Genomic DNA, 21,845 nt, shown 5'->3' on the forward strand with positions numbered 1-21,845 from the left:
ACCTTACTATCAAAGACTTTACTTGGCACAACAAAACACAAAACTAAGATAAGGAGAGAGGTTGCTACAGTAGTAAACAACTTCCAAGACACAAATATAAAACAAGTGCTGTAGCAAAATAAACACATGGGTTATCTCCCAAAAAGTTCTTTCTTTATAGCCATTAAGATGGGCTCAGCAGTTTTAATGATGCACTCGCAAGAAATAGTATTTGAAGCAAAAGAGAGCATCAAGAGGCAAATTCAAAACACATTTAAGTCTAACATGCTTCCTATGAAAAGAAATCTTGTAAATAAACAAGTTCATGAAGAGCAAAGTAACAAGCATAGGAAGATAGAACAAGTGTAGCTTCAAAAATTTCAGCACATAGAGAGGCATTTTAGTAACATGAAAATTTCTACAACCATATTTTCCTCTCTCATAATAACTTTCAGTAGCAACATGAGCAAACTCAACAATATAACTATCACATAAAGCATTCTTATCATGAGTCTCATGCATAAAATTATTACTCTCCACATAGGCATAATCAATTTTATTAGTAATAGTGGGAGCAAATTCAACAAAGTAGCTATCATTATTATTCTCATCAAGTGTAGGAGGCATAGTATAATCACAACAAAATTTACTCTCCATAGTAGGTGGCACCAAAAGACCACTATCATTATAATCATCATAAATAGGAGGCAAAGTATCATCAAAGAAAATTTTCTCCTCAATGCTTGGGGGACTAAAAAGATCATGAAAACCAGCTTCCCCAAGCTTAGAACTTTCTATATCATTATCAACAATGGTGTTCAAAGCGTTCATACTAATATTACTACCAAGCATGCAAATAAGGTTCCATAGGTTTTTTAATTTTCGCATCAAACCATCCATGTCTTAAATCAGGAAATAGAATAAGAAGCTCATTGTTGTCCATTATGCCTAACTAGTGTAAACAAGAAACAAAAAGATGCAATTGCAGGATCTAAAGGAAATAGCTTCGAGTACTTACAACGGCGAAAATAGCTTAGTAGCCGAGATCCGGAGTGTGAGTACCTTTTACCTTTCCTCCCCGGCAACGGCGCCTGAAAAGTGCTTGATGTCTACGGGAGCTTCTATTCTTGTAGACAGTGTTGGGCCTCCAAGAGCGAGAGGTTTGTAGAACAGCGAAGCAAGTTTCCCTTAAGTGGATCACCCAAGGTTTATCGAACTCAGGGAGGAAGAGGTCAAAGATATCCCTCTCATGCAACCCTGCAACCACAAAGCAAGAAGTCTCTTGTGTCCCCAACACACCTAATAGGTGCACTAGTTGTTGACTGCCAAAACCCACCGGCGGGCAGCGGCCTGTCAACACTGTAGAGCCGGGAAGAGCCTAGAGCTGCGGCTGGCTGAGACCCCTCCGAGCGACGGCCCGCAATGCTCTTCTGGTCACACGCGGCGATGCGAAGTGCAAGGGCGTGCCACCTGACCTATACCGGTCAGGAAGGTGATGGGGATGCCTCGCTTAGTTCCTGCATGGCATACACGTAAACATTAAATAAGAGCCTCGATCGGCTCTCAGGTTATCCTGTGAATCGGCTCAAAGAGCCGATCCACCCATGATCCGTGCGGGGTGCACAAATACTTGGTGATCCTGCTTGATCAAGATAAAGCTAATGAGATCTACGACGATTTAGGGTTTTCACCACATAATCGGATCATCCTACTCCAGGTTGGGCCTCGCGGCCACGCACGGTGCTCGTAAGCCGATCCTAAACAAGGCCAAACGACCAACATGATGCTGATCCTCGGAACATCCTGTTTAGGACTTGCGAACGCCACCCTACGTGCCACTGGATCCTCCCCCCCTTTGTAAGGCCTAACTATTGCAGATATTAAACTAATCCTTGCAGAGCAAGGAGCAATCGTAACGGATCAGATCTACTAAATAAAGAACAAGCAGGGTGCCGCCCCACACCCGAGATAGGTGTGAGGGCGGCTAGACATGCAAGGGTTGCACTACGTAAGCATATTATACGAAGAACTATGCTAACCCTAACACATCTATGATAACTACGTTGCCCGCCATCAAAGACGCTTCAAGTACGGGCAACGCATGAACAACGTGGAGCTTAGGCTGCCTAGATCGCAAGATGCGATCTAGGCAGCATGTCGCTACCCGATTGAAACCCTCGAGACGAAGGAGTTGGCGATGCGCCGAGATTGGTTTGTTTTGGGGTGAACGTTGTGTTGTTGTTTATTCCATAAACCCTAGATACATATTTATAGTCCAGCGGACTTTCTAATGTGGGCGTGCACTAAACCGTGCACGAGTAAGATTCTATCTCTAAACTAAGATGCGATCTAATATGTTACGTATACACGGGCAATTAAGCCCAACTTGATATAAAAGGCCGATCCACGTATTCCTTCTATAGATATATTTCTTCAAACCATCTTGATCGCGGCCCACCTCTGACTTGGTCAAATTCTGGTGATAACACATGCCCCCCTGGTTTTGGAATTGGTAATTCCAAAATCACTCTGCTTTCTTTCGTCGGGTCATGCCGTGGCAGAACCGTCGCAGTATCCTTCATCAGGATGCCTTGCCTTCTCAACTTCTCCGCGTGATTTGGCAGTTTTTTTTTTCTTTCTTTAGGCACCACTTCCTCGGAAACTGCTGTGGCATTGAATTTCCACTATATCCCCTTTTATTTAACCGCTGCGAACAGTTCCCCTCTGCATCTCCTTCGCATTAGCACTCCAAAAGCCCTCCTGCCACCATGTCGACGAGCCCGCCGGAAGCAGCGCCGATAGCGGCGACGACGGCGACGACGAGGGCAGTGATGGCCCGTAGATAGGACCTCTAGAATAGGGCCAGTAGTAGTAGATGGGGTCATGCATCCCCTAGTATTTCCTTTTGAGAGTAATCAGCTCTTTATGTAAGAAATCTCGCCTGTCAATGAAGAACTTTTCCCCAAATTGATTTTGCCGATTTCTTCTGAGTTTAATTTAGCCGATTCCCTCTTCTACTGACCTTGCCGATTCGTCCCCTTTGCCAATGCGAATTGAGCCGATAGCACCGCATCGGTTCTTTGAAATCCACCTTTCCCTTCTTCAACTGATGATTTTCTAAATCTGGTGGAAAGTGCAGGATCTTCAGGAAAACCTTTGAACTTTTCCAACCAAACACAATAATCCTCTTCAGTACTCATCATTATGAAGAAGGTTGCAATGAAGGAGCAGCCGATGGTATCCCCATCGGCTCTTTAAACAGAGTAAAACAGAGTATCCATCAGGCATGCTGCCCCCCGAGCCTTGCTCGAGCCTGCTGCCCCCCGAGCCTTACTTGAGGCGAGAATGACAGAGAGAATGCGCCAAAACCGATCCTCTTTCTTCCTCAGATAGCCGATAATCTTCCGTTTCAGCTGAACTAGCCCCAGAGATTGGAAATCCTCGACAAAAGTTCAGAGACCCGGCTCGGCTCGAAGCTGCTGGAGAAATTCCCTCGAAGCAAGAGAAGGCACCACCGTTGGCCTGGATTTGGTGGATACTCAATAAACATCGCATAATTCCACTAAAGTCGATGGCTGCGCATCGGCTGTTTCTCAATTCTGAAGTCGATGCCCTTGCATCGGCTGTAAAAGATTTTTTTTTTTTTTTTTTACCGGCCGATTCTCTCCTATCGGCCCCCAGTATTTCATTGCACACATGTACCTCTGCATCCGCTCCCGTGTTTAGGTGCCCCCCGAGCCGAATCTGTTAAAGAATGACAGATATCGGCTCTGTAATTCGCACGTCGGCTCCTGATAGGGTCAAGGGCGAACACAAGCAGAACATGTGGTGAGGATAATTTTGGCCGATTGCCGAGATCGGCCTCCATAATGATTGGAGCGCTGACTGAAGGCTCTGTAATGTTCCTTCATAGATCTTTGGGGCCGATCACATGGATCAGCCTCGCCAAATTGCACGTCGCTTCGCTTCAACTACATGGTCAGGCCAGTGGATAAAACCAGCTTAACCCTTCCCTTTGTCACATCGATGCGTTCGCAGTCGTCTAAGTTGATGCCTGAGAGGGGTTCTTGGCCTACTGCTTCCCATGCATTCATGCCAGCCGTTGAAACTTCAGCTGAATCATCGGCCTGGACGACCTCTACCTCGTCTCCATCCCACTGTATTATGCATTGGTGCATTGTGGAAGGAATACAGCGAGTTGGCGTGGATCCAATCTCTTCCCAAGCAGACAAAGCATAACCGCTCGTGCTATCGACGATGAAGAACGTTGTAGGGATAGTTTTCCTTCCTACGGTCAGATCCACGTTCAGAACTCCTTGTGCCTCAGACGCTTGGCCGTTGAAATCGCTCAATGTTACATTGGTCTTGATTAGATCCGAACTAGAGCGTCCCAGCCGACGTAGCATAGAGTACGGCATGATGTTAATCGCCGCTCCGGTATCCACCAAGCATCTTGTTTACAGGCCTCCCATCGATATATCCTCGCAAATATAGGGCCTTCAGATGCCTGTAGCTCTTATCTCGTGGCTTCTCAAAGATAACCGGCCGTGGGCCGCAGTCAAGTTGTGCCACGGATGTCTCATCTAACCCTGGAGCACTGAACTCTGAAGGGAGGATGAACACCATGTTCGTGCCAGCCGATGTTTCATCATCGGCTCTCCTTTGCTTGGGGCGCCACTCCATTTTCCGTGGACGACCCTCCTCATCCAGGGCTCGCTGAACCTTTGCAGCTAAATCAGGCCGTGCCTTCCTTAGCGTATGCAGGTATAACCTTTCGGCTTCCTCCAGGCCGCGCAACCGCTGAACCCTGCGTTTTTGTGAACGGCCGAGTCCGTCGTGGCACCACCTTGGACGGTGGTACCTGTCTTCTTCTTCTTCTAGTCCCTCGTCTTCGGAATCCTCAAGATCTGCCCAACGAAGTGACTCAGCCGCGTTTGCTTGGTGGTGGGAGAGGTCCTAAGCGCTCAAATACGGACACGTTGGCTGCCTCCTTCTTCTTCTTGTTGCATTCGGGCAATTGCCGATTGTAGGCAATCGGCTCATTCCTGAATCCCAGCGAGTGTCCGAAGAAAGGGCAGTCCCGATTGTCCGGCGTTGTCATCTTGCTCCCTTGACTTGTCCGTGGCACGGCGCTCGTGCTCCTCCTCATCGCGATCCTCGCCGACGATGTCTTCTGGCTTCTCTAGCCAGACGATCTCCTTCATCATCATAGTTGGACCGTCGGCGTTGGTCATACTGACTCACATATTTGTTGAGGAGGTGATCAGAGAGAGGTCGTTGATATCTTATGTTCTTCACTTCTTCCTCTGTGACGTAGCGCTTGCCATCATGATGGAGCCGATCGCGTGGAGCGGCCTCCTCGGTGTCCTTGCTATGAGAGCAGCTGCCCTCATCTCCCTCTTTGCCAGAGTGGTTCCCAGGTCCTACCATGTTGATGCTGAACGTGGGACCTGGTCGGCAACCCTCAGGGTAGATGACTTCTACCATGTTAACGGCGGGGAAGGGCTGGGTGTCTACCTTCATGGCGTACTGGTTGAAAATTAGACGCCCCTTCTCTATCGCCGCTTGGATGTGCTGACGCCACACCCTGCAGTCGTTGGTAGCATGGGAGAGCGAGTTGTGGAATTTGCAGTACGGCTTTCCGTTTAGCTCTTGCGCCGTGGGGAACTTGAGACCTTCAGGAATCGTCAACCTGTTTCTCCTTGAGCAGGAGGTCGAAGATTTGTTCGGCCTTGGTCACGTCAAAATCAAATCCCCCGGGCGGCCCCGGTGGCTTTACCCATTTGCAGGACACGGGGTTCCTCCCCGAGTCCACTCAGCCACTCGCTACTTCTTGGTCTCCCGCAGGCACTTCACCTTCCTCTCGTATCGACCATGACTACCGCACGCTTGAACTTGTCTTGGTACAGTGTCCGGGTGGCGCCTGTTCATATGCTCGATAGTTTCTGAACCATGTGCGCCGACGAGGGATAATCTGCTTGGGAGGCCATGCCCTTGAGCTGTGTTGCAAGGCCAGCTACCGCCAACTCGATCGCTTCCTTTTCAGTTATACGAACCGAATAACATCGGTTCCTAAGATTCCCGAAGCGCCGGATGTACTCTGTCACCGTTTCTCCGCGCTTCGGCGTAGTTGTGCTAGATCGGCAATGCTAGACTCGGAAGCTTCGAATGGTATTGCATATGGAACTCGTTCTTCCAATTGCTTCCAAGACCGGATGGAGTTTGTCGGCAAAGAGGTATACCATCCAAAAGCCGATCCCGTGAGGGACCGTGAAAAGAGCCTCACGCGTAGCTGATCCGACACCGAAGCCGGTCCTAGTTGCGCCAAATATCGGCCGATGTGCTCGATGGAGCTGGAGCCATCCGATCCACCGAATTTGGAGAAGTCGGGGAGCCGATATTTAGGTGGCAGCGGGATCATCTCGTACTCGTCGGGGTACGGCTTGGAATAGCCGATTGCCCTCCTTTTCGGCACCATGCCGAACCGGTCTCTCGGCATGGTACCGATCCGATCCGCCGTGCCTGGCCGGCAGGAGATGCACTCGAAGATTCGCCGGGGTGGCGTACTTAGCCAGCCATGTTTGCTTTTCCAGCTCCGAGCCAACTACGGGAGCCGGGCTCGGGAGTTTCGTCGGGGTGGCGTACTTAGTTAGCCACGTCCCGCTTCTCAAGCTCGTTGCCGACGTTCCTCCCGTTTGCGCCGGAGTCCCCGACGTTGTGGCCTGGTTTGAGAGTGGCCAGCTGCCACAATCCGGCACATACGTGCACGCGTATCCTTGAGGGATCTCCTTGGGCGCCTCAGCCAAGAACTCGGTAGTCACTAGGGTCACCACCGATCTTGTAGACGACGAACGCCGGTGTAGCCGGCACTTCAGCCGGTGCCGCCAACACATATGGCAGCGGTGGACGGGACCGGAGTGGCAACTCTCCTTGATGCGTCCCGAGAGCTGGTCCTCGACGGCGAGTACCGGTGGCTCATGATCTCCTCGGATCACGCGCAGCAGCGAGACGCTCCAACACGTTGACCAAGTTTTCGAGTGGCGGTGTAGCGAGTGAGCCACCAAGTAGTTGATTTCCTGCCGTAGGCCCCCGGTGCGTTCCTCCGACGGGCGCGAGAGATCTATCCCATCGAGTGCACCTTCCGGTGAGAACCCCTTCCATCTGATGCCATGGGTACGGGTTCTCTGAAAAGAGCCGATGAGGTCGGCTTCGAGGGTGGCCTTGATCTCGTCATGTTTCTTCTTCAGCTCAGCAGGCAACTCCTCATAGGCGACTGGCGTGCCGTCCGCCGCCATCTCAGATGTAGATGGCGATGTGGTTGATGTAGACGATTGTCCCACCGGGCGTGCCAGAATGTGTTGACTGCCAAAACCCACCGGCGGGCAGCGGCCCGTCAACACCGTAGAGCCGGGAAGAGCCTAGAGCCGCGGGCCGGCCGAGACCCCTCCGAGCGACGGCCCGCAATGCTCTTCCGGTCACACGCGGCGATGCGAAGTGCAAGGGCGTGCCACCCGACCTATACCTGGTCGTGAAGGTGATGGGGATGCCTCGCTTAGTTCCCCGCATGGCATACACGTAAACATTAAATAAGAGCCTCGATCGGCTCTCGAGTTATCCCGTGAATCGGCTCAAAGAGCCGATCCACCCATGATCCGTGCGGGGTGCACAAATACTTGGTGATCCCGCTTGATCAAGATAAAGCTAATGAGATCTACGACGATTTAGGGTTTTCACCACATAATCGGATCATCCTACTCCGAGGTTGGGCCTCGCGGCCACGCACGGTGCTCGTAAGCCGATCCTAAACAAGGCCAAACGACCAACATGATGCTGATCCTCGAACATCCCGTTTAGGACTTGCGAACGCCACCCTACGTGCCACCGGATCCTCCCCCTTTGTAAGGCCTAACTATTGCAGTATATTAAACTAATCCTTGCGCAGCAAGGAGCAATCGTAACGGATCAGATCTACTAAATAAAGAACAAGCAGGGTGCCGCCCCACACCCGAGATAGGTGTGAGGGCGGCTAGACATGCAAGGGTTGCACTACGTAAGCATATTATACGAAGAACTATGCTAACCCTAACACATCTATGATAACTACGTTGCCCGCCATCAAAGACGCTTCAAGTACGGGCAACGCATGAACAACGTGGAGCTTGTGCCGCCTAGATCGCAAGATGCGATCTAGGCAGCATGTCGCTTACCCGATTGAAACCCTCGAGACGAAGGAGTTGGCGATGCGCCGAGATTGGTTTGTTTTGGGGTGAACGTTGTGTTGTTGTTTATTCCATAAACCCTAGATACATATTTATAGTCCAGCGGACTTTCTAATGTGGGCGTGCACTAAACCGTGCACGAGTAAGATTCTATCTCTAAACTAAGATGCGATCTAATATGTTACAGATACACGGGCAATTAAGCCCAACTTGATATAAAAGGCCGATCCACGTATTCCTTCTATAGATATATTTCTTCAAACCATCTTGATCGCGGCCCACCTCTGACTTGGTCAAATTCTGGTGATAACACTAGTTCGGCGAAGAGATAGTGAAATACAAGTGGTATGAATGAATATGAGCAGTAGTAACGGCGCCAGAAAATAGCTTGCTGGCGTGTAGTTGATGGTGGTAATATGGTAGCAGTAGTAACGCAAAGAAAACAAGTAAACAAGCAGCGATAGCGTATTTAGGAACAAGGCCTAGGGATTAGACTTTCACTAGTGGACACTCTCAACTTTGATCACATAACAGTAATAGATAAATGCATACTCTACACTCTTTTGTTGGATGATGAACACATTGCGTAGGATTACACGAACCCTCAATGCCGGAGTTAACAAGCTCCACAATTCAATGTTCATATTTAAATAACCTTAGAGTGCATGAAAGATCAACACGACTAAACCAAGTACTAACATAGCATGCACACTGTCACCTTCACGCCACGAAAGGAGGAATAGATCACATCAATACTATCATAGCAATAGTTAACTTCATAATCTACAAGAGATCACAATCATAGCCTACGCCAAGTACTAACACGGATGCACACACTGTCACCATTACACCGTGCAGGAGGAATAAAACTACTTTAATAACATCACTAGAGTAGCACATAGATAAATTGTGATACAAAACACATTGCAATCATAAAGAGATATAAATAAGCACTTCACTACGCCATTCATAACAGTGAATAAGTATTCTGTGAAATATAGCCTAAGAGACCCACACGGTGCACACATTGTCACCTTTACACACGTGGGACAAGGAGTCTCCGGAGATCACATAAGTAAAACTCACTTGACTAGCATAATGACATCTAGATTACAAGCATCATCATATGAATCTCAATCATGTAAGGCAGCTCATGAGATTATTGTATTGAAGTACATAGGAGAGAGATGAACCACATAGCTACCGGTACAGCCCCAAGCCTTGATGGAGAACTACTCCCTCCTCATGGGAGACAGCAGCGTTGATGGAGATGGCGGTGGTGTCGATGGAGGAGCCTTCCGGGGGCACTTCCCCGCCCCGGCAGCGTGCCGGAACAGAGACTCCTGTCCCCCAGATCTTGGCTTCGCGATGGCGGCGGCTCTGGAAGGTTTCTCGTACCGTGGCTTTTCCGTCTCGAGGTTTTAGGTCTGGGACCTTTATATAGGCGAAGAGGCGGAGTCGGAAGGGCGACGAGGCGGCGACACCATAGGCTGGCGCGGCCAGGGCCCAGGCCGCGCCACCCTATCATCTGGGGCCCACAGGGCCCTCCTCTGGCGGCTCTCGGGTGTTCTGGATGCTTCCGGGAAAAATAGGATGCTGGGTCTTGATTTCGTCCGATTCCGAGAATATTTCCTTACTAGGATTTCTGGAACAAAAAACAGCAGAAAACAGGAACCGGCCCTTCGGCATCTCGTCAATAGGTTAGTTCCGGAAAACGCATAAATATGACATATAATGTGCATAAAACATGTAGATATCATCAATAATGTGGCATGGAACACAAGAAATTATCGATACGTCGGAGACGTATCAATGTTCAAGCTGGCCCCGCCATCCATGAGGCACTTGGAGAAGTCATACCCGTCTATACGGGGACTTACGACCAAGGCGTAGCATTCCTTTGGCACAATGGCAGGGTGATCCTCTCTGTCAAATTTGCACGGGACTTCCGACCACCTGACATACTACGGCACAGCCGGAACTGTGGCGTTCAGGATCCGGGTAGCTGACTTGGTAGCGCGGAGTGTTGGGGTTCCGAGGAAAGTGTGGTAAGCCCCCACGCTCTTTTTCTCGAACGGGTTGGATTTACCTGCGGACCCTGCCTTGGGATCCGGCGAGTTATCATCCTCATCCATCGCCTCGGAACTCGTCTTCCTCTTTGTCCTTGTTCTTGCCCTTGCCTCCCTTGCCGCGTGGGCGGTGCTTCCGGCTCGCTTGTATCCTCGCCTCCGGGTCGTTCTTTAGATCGTTGACCCACTTGCAGCTGCGGTTGGTGTGAGTGGACTTCCCCGTAACCGGATCCGTGTGGGCCGGGCAGGCATGTCTCTCGTACTCTTCGTAGGTTTGCGGGGCGCGGGATCCGCCAGCTGTGACTTCACTGTCGTGCTGCTGACCCCTGCCGGCTCCGCCTCCACGGCCGCGTCCTCTTCCGCCTCCTGAACCTCCGCGTTGGAACGCCATGGCGACCATATCGGATCCGCCACTCTTCTGGTTGTCAGGATTTTTGCGTTTATGGCCGCTGTTATTGCCGTTGTCACGGTTTTTCTTTTGTTGATGTAGGGGGATTGCTGTAGCCGCGAGGTCACCGCCTGCATCATCATCGGCGGCAGTATGGTCACTGGCAATGGAGATCATTTCATCCAAAGTCAGTTTATTTGCGTTAGCCAAACAAGTGAGCTTATGCCTCAGCAGTCCTCCTCTCTGCAATCCACCAATGAAGGCGTACATGGCAGTGGCGTGGTCGACGTTTTCGCACTCGTTCCTGCATGCCAACCATCGTGTGAGGAAGTTTCTTGAGGATTCTCCCTTCTTCTGGATACAAGCTTGTAAGTCGCTTGCCGTGGCAGGTCTTTTGTAGGTGCCTCCGAAGTGTTTCTCGAAAGCGGTCTTCGAGGTCAAACCAGCAAAAGATGGAGTTCTTCTCGAGGTCGCTGAGCCGGATCCGGGCTGGACCCACAAGGTACAACCGGAGCATGCGGCGAGCGATATTAGGGGTTCCTCCGGCAAAGGTTACCGCATTGTAGTAATCCTCAATCCAGGTATCCGGCCTCTCGTGCCATCATAATGCTTCAGGTTTCCGGGTAGCTTGAGGTTCATCCTTGGCTTTGGTTCCTCTCGAATCATCCTGCCAAAGCACTTCGGACCGATGTAGTCGGTTCTGTATTCGTTGAGGCGTTCCCGCGCGTCGCGCGAGCCGTGGCGAGGAGACTGCGAACGAGAGCGAGATCTGCGGCCGCCGCCTCCGCCTCCACCTCCACCGCCACCGCTAGGTGGTGGCGAGGGAGATCTGCGAGGGGGTCGATCCGACTTCTTGCTTCCGCCTTCAGACTCTCCCCGGCCTTCCCGGTGCTGGCTCCGCGCTCGTGGCTGCCTTCGCCGTGGCGCTGGCTGCCCCGGTCGTTCCGGCTCCGGCGGGGTTCCGGGTCGCGCTCCTCATTCCGACTCCTCCTAGGCTCGGGCTCACGATCGTTGTTCTGATTCCGGCGAGGTTCCGGCGTGCGCTCCCTGTTTCTGTTTCTTGAGGGCAGCATGTTGTCGCGGATAACAATTCCACCATGCCCCTAGGGCCTGGTGTTTCCGGCTGGACTACGGCGGCGAGGGGGACGCGGGTAACCATTGGGCGGAGGAGAGGGGTTGCGGTATTTGTCCCGTCCAGAGTACATTGCATCCTTTCCCTTTCTCGGATCCGACGGAGGCGTCTTTGATGGGACGGGGATTGGATTTGGGTGTTCTCTGGCTTTCCTTCTGCGTTCCGAAGATCCGGTTTGCGATTCGTCATCCCGATGGCGATTATCGTGGGCGTCCTTCTGCGCAGTGGAGACGCAATGCTCCGGGTTAGATTCTAACTTGCGCGAAGTGTCTGCCTTGCTCTGCTGCATCATTGCTGAAGCGACGAGCGTGCGAACGTAGTCGATGTCGATCTCCTCGTTCTTTTTCTTCAAGATCTCTCGCAGCCTTCGTCATATTGTCCTTTGGGGTTGCGAACGGCCGCTGCTTCCGTTGGAGTTGCGAAGGTGATCCCGCGAGGAGCTATCAACTCCCGCCGGGCCTTTTCGACCTCATGATGAGCTTCAACGATCTTGTCCTCCCAATGCTTTCGGAGTTCCTTGACCTTTGCCGGTCCTTCGTCCACCTCCCGCTCGCGCTCGGATGAAGTCTTCCACAAAAACCGCGGCGTGCTTCCTTTCCTCCAAGCATGGCGGCTGCGGTGTCCTTAAATTTTTTGGCCGTGGCCAGCAGCTCCAGCCTCTTAGCTTCTAATGCTTCTACGTCTTCGGGAGTGATGGGTTTGTTAAGAATATCCGAGCGATAAACCGCATCCATGCCTCGCTTGTGCGACCATCTCTTCGAGCGATAGGAGGTCCTCCGAGGAAGAATCCTCGCGGGGTCGCTCCCGCGACATTGGAGATCCCCGATGGGAGGGCTGGGGTCGGATTGGGTGCCCGCCCCTTCGATCCATGTTCTCCCAGCGCCGCTACGGCCGCAAGTACCGCTTTGGCCGGGCGGAGTCAACTTCAGGCTGATCACCGTATCCATATTCCCTCACCTTGCGGTCGAACTCTTCAGTGTCCATGGATTGGGTATCTCCGGAAATTGGGCTGAGGTTACCCAGAATCGACTCTTCAACCGGAGCTCCGCTTTCTCCGATAGCCTCTTGCTGATCCGGAGCAGCGCTGTTTTCCGGGGCCTCGACCTGCTCGGGACCAGCTCCGGCTTCTTGAGGGGCGGTTCCGGCGGTATGGGCCAAGAAGTGCACGAAGTGACACCTTTGCTTCTCTAACACTCGGGAGACCCGGCGGATCCGCCTTGGTCTTCCACCTTTACTTCCCGCTCGGGGCGGATTGGGTGGGTTTTGATTTTTTCGGATCTAAGGCGGAATCTTTGCTAGGAAGTTCCCGCGTCTCGTATCGGATCTTCGCGACCGCGTCCTCGCTCAGCGGCGGTCACGTCAGCGCTACTTACCAGTGGGTTTCCGTCGGAATCGACGGTTTCCCCGATGAAGATGTGTATGCCGCCAACTGGTACGATGGAGAGCTTGACGGGGTCGGTTTTAGCCGGGATCCAGCACTCATCCGGAGGGACGATCGGCAGATTTCCGGCGTAAAGGACACGCCCCACGGCGATGGTGTCGTCGAAGCTTCCCATGGCGGAACCCTCCCGGTTCCGGCCTCCGCACGCCGCAGGCCCCACGGTGGGCGCCAACCGTCGTTGCCTAATCGACGGTGCCTCGGAGGATGGATCCTCACGAGGGGAGAAGAAGTAGGGGCCATAGGGCGGAGTGCTCACGGGACGGTGGTACGCGATTTACCCGGCTTCGGAACACCCGCACGAAGACGAGGCCTACCGCTGCTTGTCTGGAATTATCTGGGCGCTTTCACGTTGTTACAATGAGTTGTGGTTGTGCCTCTAGGGCTCCCAGGATCCGGCTTATAAAGGCGCACGGATCTAGGGTTTACATGGAGAGTCCTAGCCGGAATACAAGTCACCTAACTACGGTACAAAGTCTTGCCGTGTACGTCAAGGATCCACCTTCCTCCAAGTACGTGCTGGATCCGGGTACTTCATGGGCCGTCACGGATCCGGCCTCCTTCATAGGTCGGTAGAGATCCGGCTTCCTGTTCTCGGGCTGGACTTCATCCTTCGGGATCTACAAAGAATCGGGTTGCCCGATGGGCCACATGCCTCATCACCAACTGTGGGCCACCCGGGCTTGCCGGATCTAGGCCATGCCGTTGATATACCCATAAAGTATACCCACAACAGTCGGGGACAGTGCGCCGTCTCGGACGGGTCGGCGTCGGGGACATGGCGCTGTCTAGCTGGCGTCGGAGACGACGGCAGCGTCGAGGACATGGCGGCGTCGACGACGGGGCGGCGTCGGGGACGGGGCAGCTTCGGGCGTGTAGGACGGGTCGGCGTCGGGGACATGGCGCCATCGAGCTGGCGTCGGAGACGGGGCGGCGTCGACCTGGCGTCGTGGACGGGGCGTCGGGGACAGGGAGGCGTCGATGTGGCGTCGGGGACGGGTGGCGTCGAGGTGGCCTGAGCTCGGCGACGGGGAGGATGTCGAGCTGTGTGGCGAGGTCGTGCTGCAGCTCCCGCACCCGGGGCACGACCTCATCGGAACTGCAGCAGCAGGCGCATGCGGCTGCGCGCGGCGCAGTCGGCCACGACGACCTTGAACCGCACGAGGAGGACCTCGCGGAGTCACATCAACACCGACCGCGGCAACAGGGCTCAGGCGACGGCCAGGTTCCAGGCGGCAACGCGGGGAAGGGGAGGGGATGGATAGGTGGCAGGGGAGAGGATGCGATGGGGGAGGACCACACATGTATTTTACTGTGGCATATGTACAACACACTGTAGCAGTGCCCCCACATACAATTTCTGGACCAATGAGCTGCTGACTTAAGCCAGGTTCACATACCGCCGGGTTCTATTAGTTCACTCTCCATATAAGAGCCCATATATACATATTTGGTCTAAACTATGCTCACGCCTAGGGCGCTTAAACATCACCTAGACACTAGGTGAATGCCAACTGCCTCGTTTACGCCTAGCAACTTTTCCAACCTTAGGAACAACCCCTTGCGTGGCTTCCCCACCCTAGCTGTCAAGAGCCACTCTGACGACACTCCCCTTTTGCCGCTGCGGCCGACGTTGTCACGATGGTTGCAGCCCCGGCACCAAAGGTGCTGGGATAGAAAAATGTAGTTGCGACTTTCTTGGGGCTCATGGAGCAGTGTCAACAGAGGGATCCAAGAGTGGTGGCAGTAGCCTTCACAACTGGTCACCGTCACGTGCGGGGGCTGATGCGTGCGTAGGCGGCGGTTAGCAGTCTAGGCCCCACCCATATCCGTCGTCGGCTACGATGATGTGGTGGGGTGCTGGTACGCAGCCGATCAGTGCCACTTTGCGGCGATCCATCCGAATGCGAGTTGGAGAGGAGTGGCTGCCGGTGAAAAATGAGCTCCGGATCTGGTCAGGGCAGGCGATGGCGGCATCTCCGTGAATGCATCGCGGTTCGAGCCATCCTTTACTTACTCAACTGTGCTACTTTGTGGGAAACCTCGGATATTGGGTCTCATGGATCGGAGGATGGCGGCGTGTTTGGTGTCGCTCTACCTCATGGAGCGTCGTTTTTGGAGCAACTACTAGATGGATGAGGCAAGAGACGAAGTGGTCTGCAGCTACCGCGTAAATGACGGCGAGTCTCGGTGACGTGGTGTAGTGGAGTCTTGGTGATAGATATGCCACATGATGGACTCGTGCGGGGCGGGTGCACTGTGTATTGTGCCGTGGCGGCATCGATGTCTACCATGGCGAAGGGTTATGTGGATATCTGATCTGAATGTGGCTCGATGGTTATGGGCACTTGTTGAACGAGTGCATGAGGTGCTCTCTAAGGGTGCTCCCATGTTATCATAGGGTGACTCGGTGATACCCCGATACCTAGGTGATGAGGATTGCTTGTGTTTTCTTTTTAAGATATAAGATTCTAATGACATGTTGTTCACCCATTATCTGGTTTACAGGTGTTGAGTAGTGGCTTGGAGGTTCTTTTATGTATGCATTTATCAAATCTTTGTTAAATAAAGTATAAATAAAGCCCCTCTTTAAAAAAAAAACACAGTTTAACTAGTACCGGTCAAATCATACACGACGCTATCTTGCATACATTAATATTCCTAGGTTATGGGCTTGAATGGTTTGTAACATAAATACACTAGATCAATACACTATCAGTGTTTTTTTTTTTTGAGAACACAGTACAACGCAGACGCTCACAAACACGCACGTACAAACACCCCTATGAACGCACGCACACCCTACCCCTATGAGCACCTCCGAGGGATCGAGCCGGCATATCTTGAGGTTGACGAAGTCACCACTGGCGCCTCGCTGTTGACGGGCACGTCACCTACCACTGAAAGCATAGCGCCGGTTAAATCCTGGAATAAATCCAGGTAAATGCAAACACCCATGTCAGTGTTTTATGCGTACCAATCACTTGTTTGCTATTAATTAGACAAAATGTCACATTGCTCTTGATCATACCATAGGTGCTGCACGTAAGTGATGCTGGCTACTAAGTAGCGTGTAGGAGCAACTGAAAGAAATGTATTTGCTGTTTAATCACTGGAACGGTATGTATAGAGAAGTGAAACCAACCAGTAGAAACGCTTTGATTGGAGGAACGCAAGCCACTGATGGAGGCAGGTTTTGATTCCAGGCAGAGAGAATCAAAGATTCCAAGGCATGGGGCCCTGCATGGGTTGCTTGTGCGGGCGAGAGAAAGAATCCAGGGGGCAACCGGCGCGGGCCCCACGCAGAATCACGCAGATACTTTCCTTGTCCGCTCGGGATCTCCAAACCACACTCCACACCAAATTTCTCCTCCTCTCCAAAAAATATTGCGAGAACTCGCATTGAGATACTTTGCGTGCATGCGTATCTATCTTAGCGACAATAATTACGCGCCCTGATGCGTATCGTGTTTAATTTAATCCCCACCTCTCGCTACGAATTCGGCGAGCATTCTTTCTTCCGACAGAGGAAAGTTCAGGAAGGGATGGGGGCCGGCGGAGAAGATTTGGTTGGTTCAACAATTTGCTGGGTCCTTTATGATTTTTTTAGAAGGTTTTCTTATGATTTCAGAGTCAAAAGAAAGCACTTTGCTGCCGTAGAAGGACAAAATCACTGCTAGCGACGAGGGGAAAAGTTGAATTGTGGAGGACAAATCATTGGGCCCGGGGACAGGGACAGTAGACCGCAACGATACGGCCGCAGGTTCATCTCAGCTTGGCTAATGATCCGCCAATTAGCCACAACTTAGCGGCAAGTAATTGATAGTACTCCACGACCAATCTGTGAGATGAATTCGTCGCTGAAAAATGGCTCCGAGATATGAAGTGTCAGCAAAAACTGGAGGAAATCCGGCGGTGGTTGGAAGTGGAGTGGAAGCACGGAGTGGTCAGTTGGGTAATTAACTGGGGCGTTCACCATCCGTCTTCCCCACTCGCGTAGAAGAAAGTCTCCCATTTGCGTAGCGAATTAATCCTCTCCTCTCCTCTCTTCCCCGCAACAGCAACGTCACCAGGCTCCCACTCTCGGCCAGTCGACCACCAGCATATAGCCGCCACCATCCGCAGTGCCAGTACCTCACCTTGTTCCGCGCGCCACTGCCCAAGAACCGGGAAGGGACGAGCAGCAAGCAACCCCTCCGCCAATTCTTGGCGCGTGCGTGCACACTTCCTGCTTGTCGCTGTGACTGTGAGTCGCTAGCTAGGGATCTATTCTGTCCATGTCGTGTTGAGTTCTTGGTGTTTGGGTTTGGCCGTGCTCGTGGATTGGCGGGCAGTACATGAGGAGGAGGGGTTGCGGGGGAGGGAGGAGGAAGCCTGGGGAAGGAGGCGCTGGGGCTGCTGGGCTGCGTCGATGAGGTGGTGGCGGCGGTGGCGTCGACGTGGGGTCCGATGAGCGGCGCGGGGACCCGGGTGGAGGCGGCGCCGAGGCTCGCGCAATGGCGCGTCGACGCGCTCCCATGCTACACCTACCGCAAGTCCGACCCCTTCCGCGTCGGCCTCTGGAACTGGTCCGTGCCCGCTCAACCCCCCTCCTCCTCCACACCCCGCCTCTGCATATCTGTTGCCTGCTACCTGTTTGGTTTCTTGTTTCGCATGTCCACCATAGTAGACTGTAACCTGCTCTGTGATCCTTGTTGCGACTGAGGTTCTTAGTGGTGGTTGTGGTTAGAGCAACTCTATCAGATCCCTTAAAACCTCCGGTGCAAAGGGTGTGGACTGTGGAGGAATAGGCTGTTTTTTGTGTGCAATGTTTTCTCCTTGTTTGATTCTGAAAAAGGTTTGAATTTTTGGTACCAGAGCAGCATGAATGGATTTCTCCGGTTTGTTAAGCGGCTAGTTCTTTAATTTTGGATTCACCCTCTTAATTCTTATTTTCTGTCCAAAGATTGTGCTGAACTGACTCTTTAAGTTGGATTTGGAATCTTCGGTCAGCGATATCTAGTTGAGATGTTTTCTTGACCATGTTTGGTATATAGGAGACACGTAAAGACTTCGCTTGGAACCAAAGATATTTCAGGAAAAAAAGTTTTCACTTTCCCCAACGCTCACTTTCAGCTATTATAACCAAGAAATCTTCAGTACTACTCAGGGTAACTCTTAGATTGGATTGTAAGTTTGCCTCTCTAGATTTCGTCAGGATAAATGCAACTCAAGTTGCCATTTTGACCCAGATAAAATTCATAAAGGATCAATACAAGGGAATTATGAGGTGCTGCCAATGTGTCGCTCATGAGCTAACTTAAGTATGTGATTCTGCAATATGAAGGTACATATCTGTGGAGAGAAACAACAAGCAAACTTCCATTAAGCTCTTTGCAGAGTTATCCAATTCTGCCAAGAACACAGCCCCGGCGCCCATAGCTTCCTTTGTCGCGAAACTTCTGATATCCTTTCCTCCCAATCAGAAGATCATAGTTCATCCAGGTAATTTTTCTTTTACTACAGATGTCTTCTACTTCCTCTCCTTATAATTGCAATGCATAAACCCTTGTGCTCATGATACACACAAGAAGATATATTTCGACGTCTGAATATGTAAGTGGTGAATCATTAAAAGTTATTGTTTTTAGTTCATATGGGTACGAGTTTATTTCTGTAGAAACTGAGTGTCATGCATCAAGCAGTATACAAATTTGAACTAATATAAATGATCAGGCATACATACCGGTTTGAAATGCTAGGATTTATTATTACTCAAAATTTTAAGTTGAGTTCTGCACATATATCAGCGAGCGCATAAAGCGTGTGCAGATGTCATTTATATCTTACCGCCATCTTATTTACATAAACGCAGGAATCTTTGACAAGCATCTGAAACACGACGGATTTGTGTGGACGATTGATAGCAGTGTAACAGGAAGATTTGTTATCGAGATAGAGTTTCTGGACCTGAAAGTTGCAGATCCATCTGTAAGCACTGCTTCTCTGTCTGCTTCTGTTTTGTCAATGTTTGGTACAACAACAATTAGGAGGAGTGGAAGTGATATTCTTGACTCACCTGGAATCCTGTCTAATCTTAGAAAGATGTACAGTATGTTACCATCACACCTGGACAGGTGCACACCAATGTAGAAACATCTACTGTTTTTTGTGTGAGGTGTCTATAGTTGCTTTCGGTCGTGGAATTGGGGGAAAATATCCTGATTATGATAACACATATATACATGTTGTTTAGAAAGCTCGCAAGCATATCAGAAACCTAAAACAAGCATCTTGTGCCACCTGTTAATCATTGCTCGTCCCAGATAAAAACATTTACGGAGTACAGTAAGTTAAGCACAACTGTCTTTCCGATAATTATTGCACATGATTATAAATGAACACTAACTTTTGATGCTGCTGATATCATCAGCTGACAACACCCTGCCAGATGGAAATGCAACAGGGTCGCAAAGCAAAGTCAAACTTTTTGTCTAGTAACCAGCATACTTCAATCAAGACCCTAGAGTAAATATGAATTCAGTGAATTGATTAAAACGAAGAATCGCACCAACGGAACAGCAACACAAGAAAATGTTACTTCTACATGTTAACAAATTTTTACCACATGTGTCTTAAGCATACCACTTACTGATCTGTAATTCTGCTTTCCAGGGTGGTGAACCTGCCTCAGTTTGGGCCTCACACCAAATTAGGCAGTCTTCAGACAACACAGCACTGTCATCCCTTGCAAGAATGCTGCAAGAAGGCATCCTATGTGACATCACAATTAACGCCGATGACGGCAGCATAAGGGCCCACCGTGCGATCCTGGCCACCCGTTCGCCTGTCTTCAGGAGCATGTTTTCGCACGACCTCAAGGAGAAAGAGCTCGCCACCGTCGACATCTCTGACATGTCCCTCGACGCCTGCCGGGGCTTCCTCAATTACATCTACGGCGATCTACGTAATGAGGAGTTCCTCACCCACAGACTGGCCCTCCTCAGAGCCGCTGACAAGTACGATATCGCTGATCTGAAGGAGGCGTGCCTCGAGAGCCTGCTAGAAGACATCGACACGAGCAACGTGATCGAGAGGCTCCAGACAGGCCATCTATACCGGCTGCAGAGGCTCAAGGATAGCTGCCTGAGGTTCCTCGTCGACTTTAGGAAGGTGTACGAGATGCACGACGAATTCAACATGTTCCTTCAGACGGCGGATAGGGATCTGGTGGCCGAAGTGTTTCAAGGTGTCCTTGCAGCATGGAGTGGCCGGTGACTGAGCATAGGATGTCGGCATCCATCTGGGGACTGGCTGGTGGTTTCATTGGTGCATTGGTTTGATGGATTCTTGCTGATACAGCATGTAAATAGAACTTGCGTACAAGCCATTATTAGTTGGCAATAACATTTAATGTGTATACCCGATTGGATTTTGTTCGTGTCATATGGTAATCCAATTCATGTATATTAGACCCTGCATTCTGTAACATATCTAGGTGATCCTGTACACTGTAAGTCTGCAAAAATGACAGTAATTTTGTGAAGCCAAGTGAGCTTCCTCCCTCTTCGTGTTCAGTTCAGTTCATACTTCATAGTAACGCGGACTAGTGCGTGAAACTTTTACATAATACTTGTAACCTGACTACCATGGCATCGTCGGTGGCATTATTTACTGGCAGAATTCTCAATGGGACATTTTGGTTGATTTGCAATGTCAAATATGACAATATATATAATGGAAAGAACAAATCAACACCAACGGCCTATTAGCTCAGCTGGTTAGAGCGTCTTGCTAATAACGCGAAGGTCGCAGGTTCGAGACCTGCATGGGCCAAATTATTTTTGGAAATTTCTTGAGCTCTTTTTTGGTGGAATCTCTCGTCCTTCTAGACAGAAGGCTCGACCATTTCTATTTTAGGACCATAGTAGGCAGACTTGTTTCATTCATTTGCTCAAGCACAAAACGAAGACTAGAAAGACTTGGTTCATTCATTTACTTCTCAGTGCAGTGCAGGCTACATTTTTGTTTCATTTCATTTGCTCAAGCATAAAACGTAAACTAGTCGACCCAGCCTCGTTTTCTGTCTATTGTTTGGCAAGTTCAACTGCAAGCAAAATTGAGCACCATATATTGCAGGCATGCTGAGGTCCAAAACTTTCCTTGACACCGAGGGTATATTTCTCTTGGATAATAAGAAAATAAAAGAAATATCTATATCCAATTTGAAACAATTTAGTTTCACACTATGTTTGGGTGCACTGAATTGGGCCTGGAATTGTTTCATTCATTTGCTCAAGCACAAAACGAAGACTAGAAACACTTGGTTCATTCATTTACTTCTCAGTGCAATGCAGGCTACATTTTTGTTTCATTCATTTGCTCAAGCATAAAACGTAAACTAGTCAACCCAGCCTCGTTTTCTGTCTATTCTTCGGCAAGTTCAACTGCAAGCAAAATTGAGCACCATATATTGCAGGCATGCTAAGGTCCAAAACTTTCTTTGACACCGAGGGTATATTTCTCTTGGATAATAAGAAAATAAAAGAAATCTCTATATCCAATTTGAAACAATTTAGTTTCACACTATGTTTGGGTGCACTGAATTGGGCCTGGAATTGGCTATTTGGAATTCGGGCAC

The 21,845-nt window shown here is 50.5% G+C and overlaps 1 protein-coding gene and 1 non-coding gene across 2 annotated transcripts; both read left to right on the top strand.

Annotated features, from left to right (window-relative positions):
- The first annotated feature begins 17,674 nt into the window (after nucleotides 1–17,674).
- Nucleotides 17,675–20,773, top strand: LOC124677059 (BTB/POZ domain-containing protein At1g55760-like). Its single transcript, XM_047213060.1, has 4 exons — nucleotides 17,675–17,793; nucleotides 18,552–18,709; nucleotides 19,080–19,195; nucleotides 19,880–20,773. Exons 1-4 carry the CDS (start codon nucleotides 17,675–17,677, stop codon nucleotides 20,480–20,482), a joined length of 996 nt encoding a protein of 331 aa, XP_047069016.1. The 3' UTR covers nucleotides 20,483–20,773.
- Nucleotides 20,774–20,966: 193 nt separating this feature from the next.
- TRNAI-AAU lies at nucleotides 20,967–21,040 on the top strand. The gene has a single exon. It is a non-coding gene; the product is annotated as a tRNA-Ile (tRNA).
- Nucleotides 21,041–21,845: the final 805 nt, after the last annotated feature.

Source organism: Lolium rigidum, chromosome 1 (assembly GCF_022539505.1).
Source record: "Lolium rigidum isolate FL_2022 chromosome 1, APGP_CSIRO_Lrig_0.1, whole genome shotgun sequence".
Classification (NCBI taxonomy): Eukaryota; Viridiplantae; Streptophyta; class Magnoliopsida; order Poales; family Poaceae; genus Lolium; species Lolium rigidum.